This window comes from Sus scrofa, chromosome 1 (assembly GCF_000003025.6).
Source record: "Sus scrofa isolate TJ Tabasco breed Duroc chromosome 1, Sscrofa11.1, whole genome shotgun sequence".
Taxonomy (NCBI): domain Eukaryota; kingdom Metazoa; phylum Chordata; class Mammalia; order Artiodactyla; family Suidae; genus Sus; species Sus scrofa.
The window spans coordinates 130,073,030-130,090,092 of record NC_010443.5 but is presented as its reverse complement, the minus strand read 5'-3'; the positions used below and the strand labels follow the sequence as shown (position 1 = coordinate 130,090,092).

Genomic DNA, 17,063 nt, shown 5'->3' with positions numbered 1-17,063 from the left:
CAAAGTATTGAATTCATAAGAAATAATCACTTGATTGACGTGATGTTCTATTTGTTATATTTCCCAATCAGAGAGGACCAGGTAAACTTCCGTGGCTTCATGAGAACTTTGGCTCATTTCCGACCCATTGAGGATAATGAAAAGAGCAAAGATATGAATGGACCAGAACCACTCAATAGCCGAAGCAACAAACTGCACTGTAAGGAGATAAAGTCTTCTGGCTTAAAGTATCTTCTTTTCATTTCTTAAAAATCATTTATTTAGTCCTTCATTCATTGAGCAAATATTTGCTTAAGCAAAGTGATTAAGAGCTCAGACCCTGGAGCTAAACTGGCTGGGTTTGAATCCCAGCTCTGTCACTTTTTGGCTGTGTGACTTTGGGCAAGTTACTTAAAATCTTTGGACCTCAGTGTCCTCTTTTGTAAAATGGGATATTAAGGGGTTTTGCATAGGAAGGTTGTGGGGATTTAATGAGTATGTCAAGTACATCAAACAGCACCTGGCAGTAAGAGTTAGCTACTAATATATCCTGTGTTCCAGAGTGACAACAATGAAAAGACACAGCCCATCATAAAATGTGATTCACGTAGGGGTGGACAGCTGAGTTAGTGTAAGATTAAATTTTTCTCCCCATGCCTCTTGCCTCCTTTCTTTGGATACTTGTTAGATTTCCCTCTGCCCTTTGTTGGTCCATGTATGATATTGCTTAATCCCTTACAGTACTTCTCCAAGAAATTAAAATTGAATTTCTTTTTTCATTCACCACAAGTGAAATTGTGTTGACTTGATTGAGCCCAGGCTTCTCTTACCAGGGTGCGCAATAGTGTCTAGTGAGGTCCGTGGAGCCACAAACTAAGTGGGGCCCATCAAGTTTTTACTGGATGATTTATTTAAAGAAAAATCAAGAAGTCTTTTTTTTTTTTTTTTTTTTTGTCTTTTTGTCTCAAGAAGTCTTTTTAATGGAGTTCCTGTCATGGCATAGTGGAAACGAATCTGACTAGGAACCATGAGGACTCAGGTTCGATCCTTGCATTACTCATTGGGTTAAGGATCCAGCGTTGCCGTGAGCTGTGGTGTAGGTCGCAGACACGGCTCAAAGCTGGCGTTGCTGTGGCTGTGGCGTAGGCCAGCAGCTGTAGCTCCCATTCGACCCCTAGCCTGGGAACCTCCATATGCCGCGGGAGCGGCCCAAGAAATAGCAACAACAACAACAACAACAACAACGAAAGACAAAAACAAAAAAAACAACAAAAAAAAATATTGAAACAGGTACATAATGGAATGTAATGCCAAATGTTTGTACATTTGAAAGATGGTACATGAGGCTTGAACTTTTAATTTGTGGCCTGTGGGCCATATGCTCAGATCTTCCTAGCTATAGGAATATGAGTTCACTCCTCTGGTGATATTTCAAGTAAATGGTTTGAGAAGTACTTAAATAATTATCCTCATATAAGACAGGGAAGTTTTTTTTTTTTATTTTAATTTTTTAAATTATAGCTGATTTACATTGTGCTAATTTCTGCTGTACAGCAAAGTGACTCAGTAATACAAAACATACTTTTTTTTTTTTTTTTTTTTTTGGTCTTTTTGCCTTTTCTAGGGCTGCTCCCATGGCATATGGAGGTTCCCAGGCTAGGGGTCCAATCGAAGCTGTAGCCACCGGCCTACGCCACAGCCACAGCAACTCGGGATCTGAGCCATGTCCGCAACCTACACCACAGCTCATGGCAACGCCGGTTCCTTAACCCACTGAGCAAGGCCAGGGATCGAACCCGCAACCTCATGGTTCCTAGTCGGGTTCGTTAACCACTGAGCCACGATGGGAACTCCCTTGGATACTTTATGTTTACTAGTGAATTCCTTCAAGTCTAAACACTGTTTGAGGCAAAGCCTTGCATCTTAATGTTTTATGGGTTTTAGCATATTTTAGTACATGTTTGCCTGATGTTGGCATTAGTATAGCAGAAATTTTCTAATTCAGTTTTGTCAGAGCAGGAGTTGACCAATAATTGGAAAAGTCAGGTATAGCATAGAATCATAGAAAACGATACATGGTTTAACATTTTTATTCACTTTAAATGTTTAAAAGCACATTCACTGGCCAGTTTTTGGATGTAAGATCAAGAGTTATTCTGTTTGATTAGTTTTAGTAAAAGTCTACTGATGGGAGTTGTGTGTTGTTTTTCCATAGAACACATCTATAATGTATAATCTAAGGTTTCTGGTTGCACTTTCCTTTCAGTGGAAAGAGAATTTAATCATAAAGCATTCTGAGAATAGCATCTTTCTGGTGTTTACATTTTTCCCTTGGACTTTTGCAGTTTTTCTGTCAAACCTACTTTAGTTACAGTTTAGGGGTTCTTTCAGTGACTTAAAAATTGACTCTTTCAGAGTTCCCATTGTGGCTTAAGGTAATAAAACTGTCTAGTCTCCATGAGGACTTGGGTTCGATTCCTGGCCTTGCTCAGTGTGTTGCCCTGAGATGTTGTTTAGGTCACAAACGTGGCTTGGATCTGGCATTGCTGTGGCTGTGGCACAGGCTAGCAGTTACAGCTCTAATTGGACCTCTAGCCTGGGAACTTCCATATGCTGCAGGTATAAAAAACAAAAACAAAGCAAAACAAAACTTGGAGTTCCCTTCGTGGCTCATTGGTTAACGAACATGACTAGCATCAGTGAGGACACGGGTTTGATCCCTGGCCTCGCTCGGGGGCTTAAGGATCTGGACCCCTTGCCTACGAACCTCCAAATGCCTCTGGTGTGGCCTAAAAAAAAAAAAAACCCTTTCCAATCAATTATAATTTTTTTTTGTGCTCTTCGAAACCATGCGTGCTTTTCTAATCCAGGATTAGAGGAGGCTTTAAAGGTTATCAGGTATAACACAGACTTGCTACCTGAGTTCCCTCTACAGTGTGGGCTCTACTTTTTTCAAGTTATGAATTCCCTTGGCAGTCTGGTAAATCCTATCCACACCATCTCAGAATGTTTGTGAATACATAAAATAAAATACATGGGATCATAAATGAAACCAATTATATTGAAATACAGTTAACAAAATGTTCAAAGAACTTTGTGATACAGTAATAGAGGTGCTTCATTATTAAACGCTAAATAACAGGATGTGACACTGGAGTCCTGTAGCTGTGGAAGAGCTCTGAATCTTGAATGTGATGGTGGTTACATGAAACTACATAGATGATAAAATTGCATAGAACTACACACCTGTGTACATACACATATGGTGAAATCTGAACAAACTCTCTCAGTTTCCTGGTTTTGATGGTGCATTACAGTTACATGAGATGTCACCATCAGGAGAGGCTGAGATGAAGGTATATGCAAGGTGTCAGGGAGATACCTGTATGCCCACATCCATGGCAGCATTGTTCACAATAGCTAAAACGAGAAAGCAACCCAAATGTTCATCAGAGAATGAATGGATAAGCAAATTCATTAATTCATTTTGACCCAAAAGAAAATATTCCAGGTAGCATCAGTGAATCTGGTAGTTACTTAGTGTTAAGATGCCGTCACCTGACTTTACTAGTAGGGAAACTTATTATCTCACTTTACAAGCATGGTGGGGCAAGCATCAGGGTTGATGGTGCCATCAAGGACCTGAGTTTTTCCTATTGCTCTGCTCTGCCATCTGAAGGTTCTGCTTCATCCAAAGGCGTGACTCCTCATGGCCACATGAGGACTTTCAGTGGCAGCTGGGCTATATGCTTCCCTGTTCATATCTGACAGTGGAAGGGAAAGACAGAAACAGAAAGGCAGAATGCCCCCCTAACGCCATGGATGAGCTTCTGTTAAGAAGGCCTGAGTGCCACAGAAATGGCAAGCTTTGGAGTGAGCTAGAATATTAAGTGCCGTGCAAGTTATGCATGGTTTTTACCAGTACTTTGGTCTTGGCTTTCAGAGCAACTTGTACAGGAAGATGAACATGAATTAGAATTCTGTTGCATTCTCTGTGTTAGGATCACATTCATGTCATTAGACCAATGAAACCAAAGCTATAAGAGGGGAGTCCTGGATGTTTGTTTCTCTGTCTATATGTTGGTTTTCTCTAAATTTCCCACAGAGCTTGTTGGAAGCATCAGGAAAGTACCTCTTATTGTAGACTGATAGCAATTGAACTTTATACACCTGCAAACACATTTGCCACTAAGGCAAATTTGTTTATAATCCATCTTCTTCAGAGAAAAGTCTCTTGAGTAACTCTGAGAGCTTTGTCCTGTTTCTTCTTTTTTTTTTTTTTTTTTTTTCCTCCTCTTTTTTGGTCACCCTGTGGCATATGGAGTTCACTGGCCAGGGATCAGATCCAAGCCACAGTTGAAACCTATGTGGCAGCTGTGACAGCACTGGATCCTTTAACCTACTGTGCCAGGCCAGAGATTGAACCTGTGTCCTAGTGCCACAGAAGTGCCATCAATCCTGATGAGTTACAGCAGGAACTCCTGTCCTGTTTCTTTTTTATGTCAAGGACAGTCACCAAGGCTGAACTGTACCTATGTAGGCACAGGCCCAAGCACAGAGTACTGCTGCTGTTTGTCTCCTAGGAATAGTTCCTTATTGTTCTCCTCTTTAGGTCAGTGAGGTTACAGTGATTTATGTGGAAGGTAAAACCCAACCCATCTGAGAATGCTTCAGGGTAGGGTTAGTAAGGGAGAGACCTATAAGCATCTTTTTTGTTTTTGTTTTTTTTGTATTTTTAGGCCACACTCGTGGCATATGGAAGTTCCCAGGCTAGGGGTTGAATTGGAGCTGCAGCTGCCAGCTCATGCCACAGCCACAGCAACACGGCATCTCAGCCGTGTCTATGCCCTACACCACAGCTCACAGCAACACCAGATCCTTAACCTACTGATGGCGCCAGGAATCAAACCCGAGTCCTCATGGATACTAGTCAGATTTGTTTCTGCTGAGCCATGATGGGAGCTCCTGGTTAAAGTTTTTTATAACACGTAATGAGTGATGTGGGGAATGAGTCTGTATGAAGATATTTTATTTGGATGATGATTGTTCAGGTGGAATTTGGGAGAAGTGCCAAGAACAAACTGAGTAGCATTATTCATAACAGCCAAAAGGTGGAAGCAACACAAGTATCCATCAACAGATGAATGGTATATATATCCAAAGAAAAATCATTTAGCCTTAAAAAGGAAATTCTGGGAGTTCCTGCTGTGGCATGATGGAATCAATCAGTGGTGTCTTGGGAGTGTTGGAACACAGGTTCAATCCCTGGCCTGGCACTTGGTTAATCGTTAAGAATCCAGTGTTGCAGCAGCTGCAGCTTAGATTGCAACTGTGGCTTCAATATGGTTCCTATGTGAGAATTCCATATGCTGTGGGGCAGCCAAAAATGGAAAAAAAAAAAAAAAAAGGAAATTCTGTCATGTTATATCATGGATAAATTTACTTATGCTAAATAAAAATAAGCCAGACACAGAAGGATGAATATTCCTTGATTCCTCTTGTTTGAGGTTCTTAGAGTAGTCAGATTCATAGAATGCTGCCAGAGCCTAGAGACAGGGGGAAATGGGGAGTTATTGTTTAATGGGTCAAAATTTCACTTAGGGAAGATGAAAAAGTTCTAGAGATGGAGTTGGTGGTGATAGTTACACAATAGTGCAAACATACTCAACTGTACTCTTGAAAAGGGTCAATTTTATGTTATTTTTTCATAGCTTTTTTTTTTTAAAGAAATAATTGTAATTAAAAGGTAAAGGTTTGACCTAGGTCATTCATTTGGTCTTATATTAAGTAAATGTTTGAGCAGCTTCTATTTGCCAGGTACTCTTTTAGGCCCAGGATGGTATATACATCAGACAAGGTCTTTGCTTTCATAGAGCTTATGATCTAATAAGGGAGACAAACTACATGGAAAAAAGACAAATGAATAAACAGGATTTGTGATCATGGCAAGTTCTGTGAAGGAAATGAATAAAGTGAGATGAGAAGGTCATGGGGGGTTGTCACTGCTTTAGAATGAGTAGTCAGGAGTTCTGTCATGGCTCAGCGGAAACGAATCTGACTAGCATCCTTGAGGATACAGGTTCAATCCCTGGCCTCACTCAGTGGGTTAAGGATCCAGTGTTTCTATGAGCTGTGATATATGTCGCAGGCACAGCTCAGGTCTGGTGTGGCTGTGGCGTAGGCTGGTAGCTACAGCTTCAATTTGACCCCTAGCCTGGGAACCTCCATATGCCGCAAGCGTAGCCCTGAAAAAAAAAAATGACTTGTCAGTGAAATTTCTCTGAGAAGTTGAAACTCTAGCTAAGAGTTCCCATTGTGGCTCAGTGGTAACAAACTTGACAAGAATCCATGAAGATTCGGGTTTGATCCCTGGCCCCTCAGGATGTGGGTCTGACCCCTGGATTCACTCAGTGGGTTAAGGATCTGGTGTTGCTGCAAGCTGTGGCATAGGCCTGCAGCTACAGCTCCAATTCAACCCATAGCCCAGGAATTTCCATATGCCGCAGGTGCAGCCATAAAAAGAAAAAAAAAAAAAAAATGCCTTTCCCTTTCAGTCCTCGCAAGCCCGTGAGGGGGATTGTGTTACTCTCATTTTGCACCTCTTGGGCAGCTGAGGCACGGAAAGGTTAAGGGACTTGCTCATGTTCACATAGCCTGTGGGCTCTCCAAGCCAGGATCTGGCAGAGCCAGTTTTAACAACTGTTTTGTGTTGCTCTGACATCAGCATCAAGAGGTCACACAAAGGGTCCAAACTGGAGATGGCATTTGGGAGTCATCCCATTAGATGGCTTTTATAGCCGTGGAACTGGAGATGAGAGACTATAGCCCTGGAGACAAAGTGAGTCCAAGTTGTAGGACCTAGAATGGGGGGAAAGAGATAGGAAGAGAGGAGAGTCTAACAAAATGGCTCACTCATTTGGCATTTGACCAGACATTATCTGGGGGAAAATGCTGTTTCTATTGGTTCAGTACCAGACTTGACTGATAGGAATCCAGGTCAGTTAAGACATAACTATTGTTGGAGTTCCCGCTGTGGCTCAATGGGATTAGCAGCATCTTGGGAGCACTGGGATGCAGGTTCCATCCCCAGCCTGTCACAGTGGGTTAAGGACCTGGTGTCCCTGCAACTGTGGCTCAGATCTGAACCCTGGCCTGGGAGCTCTATATGGTGGAGGGTAGCCAAAAAAGAAGAAGAAGAAAGAAAGAACTTGTTGCTGCAGTTTTTTTCTAAAAGGTCCTATCATGTGATCTCTTTAGTTAGCCCTCTGCTGGTGTCTTAGTTGTAGGCTGCAATAATAGAATACCATAGGCTGAGTGACTTAAGCAGACATTTCTCACAGTTCTGGAGATGACTCTGAGATCAGGGTGCCAGCATGGTCAAGTTCTTGGTGGGGGGCCCACTTCCGGTTCACAGTCTTCTTGCTGTATTCTCAAGTAGTGGGGGCGGGGGGAGGTGGAGACAGAGAGAAGGAAGAAGAGATCTCCTGGCTCCTTTTTTTGTAAAGACATTAACCCTATCACAAGGGCCCCAAACTCATGATGTAATCTAACCCTAAATTACCTCCCAAAGGCCCTACCTCCTAATAGCATTACATTGGGGATTATGGTTTTAACATAGGAATTTTGGGGGAGACACAAACATTCAGTCCATGACAGCTAGATTTCAAAAATTAGCTTTTCAGCCTTCTTTAAATACTTTGGCAGAAAGGGATATAAGTGTCTATTCTAATTACCCAATTAAGAAATTCAGAAACAGATAGCTATGGTTCATATAGCAAACAGATTTCCATCCCAAAATCATCCCAAAGATTACTGAGTAAATAGCATGCTGGAAAGATGACAGCATGTGTGTGTGTGTGTGTGTGTGTGTGTGTGTGTGTGTGTGTGCGCGCGCGCATGTATTATTTTGGGGGATGTATTAAACACTCATTTCTGTAGGAACACTTATGATCCTTGTCTCCCTTACCTTAGAATTCAAACCTCCTAAGCATATACAGTCTCAATTTTGGTAAAGATAGTGACTCAACTAACCAAATTAAAGAAAACAGACAAGGAGTTCTCTGGTGGCTCAGTGGGTTAAGGATCCAGTGTTATCACTACTGTGGCTTGGCTCACTGCTGTGGCTCAGGTTCAGTCCCTGGCCCGGGAACTTCAGCATACCACAGGTGCAGCCAGAAAACAAACAAACAAAAATCCAAGACACACATCAAAGAGAGTCTCTCCTTGTTACTTCCCCTTCCAGAATTTTAATATTTACCTTATAAAGAGTAACAGCTTTTTCTAAAATGTTAAAATGGATTTAGTAGACTCAGCTTCCTCCGCCTTTTTTCTTTTAGTGGAGGCAAAGGGTGATGTTTAAACTTTTAGATAATCATCCATGTTCATGTGCCTTTGTACCTAGCATTGGCTCTGCTGGGATGCCACCCTTCATCAGATGTCTGTTTGCCTTTCAAAACCTTATTTAGGGAGTTCCCGTCATGGTGCAGTGGTTAACGAATCTGACTAGGAACCATGAGGTGGCGGGTTCGATCCCTGCCCTTGCTCAGTGGGTTAATGATCCGGCGTTGCCATGAGCTGTGGTGTAGGTTGCAGACGCAGCTCGGATCCCGTGTTGCTGTGGCTCTGGCATAGGCTGGCGGCTACAGCTCTGATTGGACCCCTAGCCTGGGAACCTCCACATGCCACAGGAGCGGCCCAAGAAATGGCAAAAAGACAAAAATAAATAAATAAATAAAATAAAATAAAAAAACCTTGTTTATTACTTGAACCAGAAAGGCCTATCTGCTATATGCTTTGTTCCCCAGGATTTCATATGTATGATAGATCTTAGAATGCATTAAAGTGCAGAGTGTGTGTTGCTCTCCTCTACTGGAGTTCCCACTGTGGTGTGGTGGGTTAAGAATCTGACTGTAGGAGTTCTGGTTGTGGCATAGTGGAAGCGAATCTGACTAGGAACCATGAGGTTCCAGGTTCGATCCCTGGCCTCGCTCAGTGGGTTAAGGATCCAGCATTGCCATGAGCTATGGTGTAGGTTGCAGACACAGCTCGGATCCAGCATTACTGTGGCTGTGGCTGTGGCCGTCAGCTGTAGCTCCAATTTGACCCCTAGCCTGGGAACCTCCATATTCGCAGCTGCAGCCCTAAAAAGAAAAAAAGGAAAAAAAAAAAAAAAGCTTTATGAGCCATGGCAGCTGCTCTTGGAAAAACTAATAATTCACTGTCAGGTTTGGGGGTTTTTTTGGCCGTGCCCAAGACATGCAGAAGGTCTTGGGCCAGAGATCAAATCCCTGCCACAGCAGTAAACCAGAGCCAGAGCAATACGACACCAGACACTTAACCTGCTGAACCACCAGGGAACTCCAATTCATTGTCAGTTTTCTGTCTGGTGTCCTTTAAATATTTAGTTCCTTGAAAAGGGACAGAACACTACTGAATTTCCACTATATTCTTGTTTTTTCCTACTAGTTGCTTTTCGACTGTATGACTTGGATAAAGATGACAAGATCTCCCGTGACGAGCTGTTACAGGTATGTGGGAGAGCTCCTGTGCACACAGTTAACTTGTGTTTGGGCCCCGCCGGCTTATTCTTGTAAGCAGGAGTTGTTTTTTCCTTTAGTAAACATTTATTTAACACCTGCTGTATACAGAATCCTGTCCTAGGTATAAAGCAGAGCAGATGACCTGGGGAAACTTGAAGTGGCTTGTTGAGTTCTCACAGAGGTCTCCACTACATAAAAGCTAAATAAATTCTTTTAGGTGCTGACTGGCTGAACTAAAATATGTAAGGTAGTTTAGAACAGATAGTTCAGCCGATTGGTAATTCCGATGACACTTAGGTAAATGCTGCTGTTTCATCTGTCCTTGGGCCTGATGAGTCAAGAAACTGCTGCTGGCACGGTGTACACTCAGCCACTGCCCACTGTCCTTTGTTGCACCCCATAGACACTTTCCTGTCCTAATGGCAGTCACTGGCATTTCACCCTATTAGCATTGCCCTTCTCTTCCCCACACTCCCTTCCTTAAATACAAGCATAGGAGGGGAAAAAAATTCTTTCTTTCCTTCTTTCTTTCTTTCGTTAATATTTATGAATCTTGAGGACCCTAGGAGGTTAACATGTTCAAGAATTTCCATAGGGATGGAGTTCCCAGTCATGGTGCAGCGGAACCAAATCCAATTAGGAACCATGAGGTCTCCTGCAGTTTCGATCCCTGGCCTCGCTCAGTGGGTTAAGGATCCGGTGTTGCCGTGAGCTGTGGTGTAGGTTGCAGACGCGGCTCGGATCTGGCGTTGCTGTGGCTGTGGTGTAGGCCAGCAGCTACAGTTCCAATTAGACCCCTAGCCTGGGATCCTCCATATGCTGTGGGTGCAGCCCTAAAAAGACAAAAGACATAAAAAAATTAAAAAAATAAAAGGGCAAGAGAGATTTAAACTACAATAAGCTTAAGGATCATCAGCCATCACTACCCAAAAGAAAAGAGAGAAAAGAATTAAAAAAAAAAATTTCCATAGGGAGATTTCTCTATTTTAATATAAACCTAAAAGTAAAGTGGTTTCCACTCACCCTGAAGTAAATCTGAAGTCACTGTCTTAAGAAGTCTTCTAAGTTGAGATTTAGGACCAACCCAGGCTATTCCTACATTTCTATGTCTGAATAAAAATCAAAACAGTCTGCAGGTCAGTGTTAGTGTCCTCGTTTGAACTGGGGATATCTTTCTTCTATAAGAAGAATTCACTTTTAAAAAATTGCTACATATGGGCTTCGGAGTTCTGAAGAGAAAAAATAGAGACAAACACTGTAGGTGCAATTTTTTTTAGTGGGTTGCATTTATTCTTTATTGATTATGAATACTTTCTTTACTAGCCATATCCATTAAAAGAATATCGTGAACCAGTAAAATAAACCAGACAGAAACAGAAATACTTCATGAAATCATTTATATCTAGTATTTAGATCTGCATGATATCCCTTAGATCTTTTGGAATTAAAGTTGATTCATTTTCTATAATGGGGATTAAAAAAAGCCCGTGGCAGGGAGTGGGAAGGAGATCATTAGGCCAGAGTGCCAGTGACGAGCATGTGAAGTGACTTTAGAACAGATGTGCTCATGGATTGTTGAGGTGTCAGAAAACTAATTTTATCCTAGCAAGAAGAAGATTTGAACATTTTACCCATGTTTACAACATTTACCTTTCTAGATGCTACTATTTCTAAAACATTTGGTAGTATCAGTAGATATTTAAAAGTTTATGCTAAAAAAAGTTTATTACAAGGAAAGGCTGTTGGTCATATTTTCCTAGTGTGATTTTTATAAAAAGTTCTAGTTGAATTTTGGAGGGTAATAGATATGTTTTTAACTTGATTGGGGTGATGATTTTTACAAGTGTACATCTGTCAGAATTTAATAAGATTGTACATTTTAAATGTGTACAGTTTATGTCAGTTGTATAACTGACATAAAGATAGCTGTTAATACTCATTTTATGAGATTAGTATAACTTGGACATGAAAACCTTGTGGTGACTGTATAAGAAAAGAAAATTACAGGAGTTCTCTTGTGGCACAATGAGTTAAGGATCCCATGGTGTCACTTTAGTGGCTGGGGTCACTTCTGTGGCTCACATCTGATCCCTGGCCCCGACACTTCTACAGCTCCAAGATGCATCTTCATCCTATGCCATAGCTTACAGTAAAGCCAGATCCATAACCTATTGAGCCAGGCTAGGGATTGAACCCACATACTCTCAGAGACAATGTTGGGTCCTTAACCCACTGAGCCACAGTAGGAACTCCTGATTTTTTAAAAAGTCTTAGAAAAAGAGAGACAGGAGCTTTCTTAAACTAAAAAGGGTATATTCAAAAATCCTCAACACATTAAAAAATAGTAATAAAAAAGTTCCACCTAAAAATTCCTGCTGTGGTCCAGTGGGTTAAGGACCTGGCATTGCCACAGCTGTGGCATAGGTTGCAGCTCTGGCTCAGATTTGATCCCTAGCTTGGGAACTTTCATATGTCATGGGTGTGGCCAAAGAAAGAAAATTCCACTTGCTAATACACTTCTGACTAGAACCAAAATGACACTATGGCGAGGTGGAAAGAGCACCAGCTAGGTGTGGAGGCCTGGGCAGACAGCTCGGGCCACGACTGCTGGAACCTATATCCAGGTACTGCTGGACTTTTATATTCTCACTGACAGAGTGGATCAGTGATTTTTAAGACACCACCACTCCTATCCCCACCCCCCTTTATACACACAGCAATTCAATTCTATAATTCTAAAAATAAAACTGGAGTTCCTTAGTGGCTCATTGGGTTAAGGAGCTGACATTGTTACTGCTGTGGCTTGGGTTGCTGCTGTGGTGTGGGTTTGATTCTTGCCCAGGAGCTTCATGCTACAGATGCGGCTAAAAAAGAAAAAAAAAAAAAAATTGAAATAAAACACCTCAGAGAATTATTGAACTGGGACCTGAGGATGGATTTGTCTAGGTGGCTACATAACAGGGACAATGGCAAATGGCTCAACCATTTAATATTTTTGTTAGCATTGCCTCTTTGTATTCATCCTTCTACTTATATACATTTCTACGTAAATGTATAGCTTCCAACTTTCAAGAATTGACTTGGGGGGAAAACAATGTTGATGCAAATCAATTGTTCAGCTCTTTTTTCCCTTTCAGAATATCCTGTAATATATTTTTTAAATATTTGTTTCATGAGATTGGAGAAGGATGTAAAGAATTGGGGAAAGGGAGGCCTGTGAACAGCTTGGCTAGAAGCCCCTTTTCTCCTGTGGAAAGGCTCAGCTCTTATCTGTTGAAGACAGAGGTGACTGGAGTAACACAGGGCATCATAAAGCATCTTGTCCCCCTGTCTAAGGGTCATGTCACTAGAGTTGCTTGTTTTGTTTAAGGTAGCAATTTTCAGTGTATATTCACACCCTAAAGATGTTAGCAGAATAAGTGGGGGTGAGTGGTTTCTTTCTTATGTTTAAGTATGAATTTGGGAGTTCCCATTATGGCTCAGTGGTCAATGAATCCGACTAGGAACCATGAGGTTGCAGGTTTGGTCCCTGGCCTTGCTCAGTGGGTTAAGGATCTGGCGTTGCCGTGACCTGTGGTGTAGGTTGCAGACATGGCTCGGATCCTGCGTTGTTGTGGCTCTGGCGTAGGCTAGTGGCTATAGCTCCGATTCAACCCCTAGCCTGGGAACCTCCGTATGCCTTGGGTGTGGCCCGAGAAAAGGCAAAAAGACCAAAAAAAAAAAAAAAAAAAAAAAGAACGAATTTGGTGGAAGCGTTTAATTCTCTTTATCAGAGTTCTCATAGCACTTTAAATGTGCTTAATATTTTTGTAAAGGTGGAGATTTGGTATTTATCCCCTCAAGGATCTTTGCTTTTCTTGACCATACTTTAGGAATAGTGGGGCTAATGCACTGCCTCAGAGAGGACTGTATTTGGATAGGGTTCCAGAAAGCTCTACCAAACTGACTTAAACCTATAAGGGGCTAATTTGCCTCATGCAACAAGAAGCCTGGGGATAGATTGTCCAGGTTGGTATAGTATCTAAACGATGTCCAAGAACCAGGCGTCTTCTTGCTCTGGTGTCCATAGCACATTTGACTTTTACATCACAGTCCCAGGATGGTTGCTGTACCACCAGGCATAATATCTACATTCTAGGCCGGAAGAATTAAGAGGAGCAAAATGCAAGGGACTCTCCCTGAAGGGAGGCTTTGTCTTCCTGTTCAGTGACCTTGCCAGGGAGTTCTGCTTGTGTCATTGTCTAGAATGGCCTAGATGAGAAGATAGGCCAACAGCTTTTTTGGCTGTTACACTGGAGGACATCAAAGGAAAAGAGGGTGGGGGTGGCTTTTATCTTTAATTTTAGTAAAAGGTTCCCCCTGGCCCCCAAGTCTCCTATAATTCCTGGTTCTTGATTCTAAAGGTGCTACGCATGATGGTTGGGGTGAATATCTCAGATGAGCAGCTGGGCAGCATCGCAGACAGGACCATCCAGGAGGCTGACCAGGATGGGGACAGCGCCATCTCTTTCACGGAATTTGTTAAGGTCAGTCACCTACGTCTTGGTTTGAAAAAGTTAAATCCTACTGCACAGGAGGGAGGGTGAGAAACATTATTCAGACAATGAATAAAGAGACAGTATCTCCTGTTGTGACCTTCATAACTGAAGTTGGGTTTTTTTGTTTTTTTTAAAAAAACAGGTTTTAGAGAAGGTGGATGTAGAACAGAAAATGAGCATCCGATTTCTTCACTGAAGGACTGAGACCAAACTGTTCCTTGCTTTCTAGTATTTAAGAACTGGAACTTGAAAGTCCTCCTTTCCACCAGCCCCACCTCCACTCCATCGTTCCCCTTCTCCAGAGTACTGCTGCTGTTGCATGACACCCCCAAGTATGTTCCATCAACACAAACCTGCCTTTGGTGTATAAACAGGGCATTACAGAATGGTACACCCAGTTTCTTTCTGTCAGTATCATTCGCTGGAACTCTCCATTTCTAAATATCATCTCCCCCTGTTCTGCTGCTGAATGCCATGTGTCCATCCAGTCTGAGAAAGTGAGAGGGATTCCTGCCAAGAACCAGCCAGCCAAGCTCTTTGACTGGATGTGGGCTGTAGCCAGGCTTCCTTCCCTCCAGCTAGGCTTTGGCATGCTCCTTTACCCTTTTTTATACATCCTTTGCTTCCTACTTCTTGCTCACTTCACACACTATTCACTTAAATCTTCCCTTAATCTCTCACTCTTCCCTGCTTTTTTATTTAGCTTCCCGTCCCCTCTATTCTACTTGGCATCCCAAGCTGGTGTCTTTCTGACTTGGCAGTTTATATCAGTGGTCCGGCAGTTTTTAATCTACCTTCACTCTTAAATGGGTCTCTGGGATGTTGCCTCTCCAGGAGCTTTTCAGTGACCAACACTTCGCTCTGAAGAATGTAACCATCTCTTGGTCCCCTGCATTCTGCTCTGTCATCAAAGGGCTGTTGGTTGGAGGTGTTCTTGAAAGGTGGTGGCCTTGGTAAGAGGTATAGAGGCAGGTCTTCTAGGTGGCTTTCCCAGGTCACTCTACTTCTGGCCTCTGATTTCTCAACATACACACCTACATGGCTGTCTTCTTAGTACAGTGTGGACTCTCCAGAAATTAGCTGTATGCCTGCAGGCTTGCTTTGCTTGGGGATGCTGTCACCACTAGAATGGCTGACAGTATGCTGTGGGACTTCTCATGGCTTTTTGAACAAGGAGGCTGGGCACCCTCAAAGTCTTATGTATTCCCACCTCTGCAGTATGGTTCATGCCTCAGTGTTACGTGCCCTGGAATGTTTTTCACGTCTCATTTTCAAGTAGAAAGATTAGTGTTATGGAAGTGCCTAACTTATCCCAGTCCACAGGATTTAAAGATTTTCTTCAGTGTCTTGAAGTTTTGCACAAAATTCTCTATGAATTTTACATCTGGAAAAAGTCAATGCTGGAAGCCATAGTCAGCTCCTAATACAGGTGCAAAGCATTGAATGTATTATATCATTAGCTGCCTGGTAACATTGACTTCCCAGCTCCTCTCAAAGACCACTGCTGATCCCTTAGGAACAAGGGGCACTAGTGGCACAACATGAGGTGGCATTACAGGCCTTTGCATGAACTAGAAGAACTTCTCTGCCTAAGTCAGCTTAATAGACCTCATTGAATCAGGCTGTTGTCATCCTTACATCGTCTTTATGAGTCTCTTCATCCATTTATCTGTCCTTGGCTGCTTTTCTCTGACTCGTTGCCTGCTTGCTTGTTTCCTTGCTTTGGAAGGGTACCCAAGATGTATACATAATATTTTAGGAAGGGAATTGCTTACAAAAAAAATACCACTACAAATTGGAAAGAGTGGGGAAGAAAGAGTGGCCAGCCTGGATGACTCAAGTAAAAATGACTGAGGAATTCGTGGTGAAGTATCAGTCTGACTTTGTGATCAAGTGATGTAATATAGGAATTGTATAAAAGGGACAAATTGTCTGACACTGATCTGTTAGAGAGGTACTTCAGAGGCTCCTTGACCTGCATATTTAAAGTTCCCAAGAGTATGGCTTTTTCCTCCTCCTGGCTGTATAGCAAACTGTTTTAATCCACGGTTGTGCCTTATTGTTCCATCAAAATTGTATTCTTCAATCCATCAATAAATACTTGTGGTTAAAACAAAATAACTTGGTTGATTTTGTCCCTGTGTTTTACAAGAATTTTACATAACTCAGTCCCCTTTTACAAGTTTGAAATCACCATGTCTCCCTTACTCAGGTTGATGTCTGTGCTATCACTTGCATTTATTTGAACATAAATGCAACATGACAAGAGATTATATCAGCTTTTATATCTGCTGCTGCCTGGACATATAGGTGGGAGCGTTCATCTAGGAGCCAGCACTGTATGCTTCTGGGTGAGGCTTTGTCAGCCTCGGTCACTTCCCACTCGCTCCAGGTAAGATTCCATTTCTGTTTTTGACTCCCTGACTCCTTAAGTGTAGAAGAGGCCTAAAAAATGGGGTATCTTTTCTATTGCTTGTTATTAAATTGTCCACCCCCTTGTGTGTACAGCCTCAATGTCATATTGTACGCAGCTATTATTAAATGGCTTTTCACATCTTCATGTTTCAGTCTGCTATGTCTGTAGGGCACAAGTCTCTCTTACTGTAAGGTTTAATGTCATGCCACAGGACTGAAAGCAGTGATAACTGGAGTCAGTCCTATAAATTCTAACACAGTATCCTCTCTTCCTATCCCTCTACTTCAAGATGACTTGCACCGTTTCAGCTTTGCTTCACTTAGAGTGTGATTTTAGGATTTGGAGAAAGTGAGAAATAAATGGCGTGATCTTGCAGTTGATTTTGGAGGAAACTTAGTGTTACTGACTATGGCCATAGGTGTACCAGATTGTGACTAAATTAAACATAACCAATACTGTAAAAAAATTTTTTTTAAACATTACAATATTAAATACAACTTGAAGGGAATCCCTTAACTGATTATTTCCCTTGCTCTCTTCTGATCTATCCATGCAGTATGTATTTTTGATTTAAATGAAACATAAGATCAT

At 42.0% G+C, this 17,063-nt stretch overlaps 1 protein-coding gene across 1 annotated transcript in view; it reads left to right on the top strand.

Moving 5' to 3' along the window:
* CHP1 (calcineurin like EF-hand protein 1) overlaps window positions 1-16,174 on the top strand; it is a 38,543-nt gene extending 22,369 nt beyond the window's left edge. Inside the window, exons 4-7 of the mRNA XM_013993169.2 lie at window positions 72-199; window positions 9,445-9,506; window positions 13,922-14,044; window positions 14,199-16,174. Of these exons, the coding sequence (XP_013848623.1) occupies window positions 72-199; window positions 9,445-9,506; window positions 13,922-14,044; window positions 14,199-14,252 (367 nt within the window). The 3' untranslated portion in view covers window positions 14,253-16,174. The remainder of the gene's footprint in view (window positions 1-71; window positions 200-9,444; window positions 9,507-13,921; window positions 14,045-14,198) is intronic.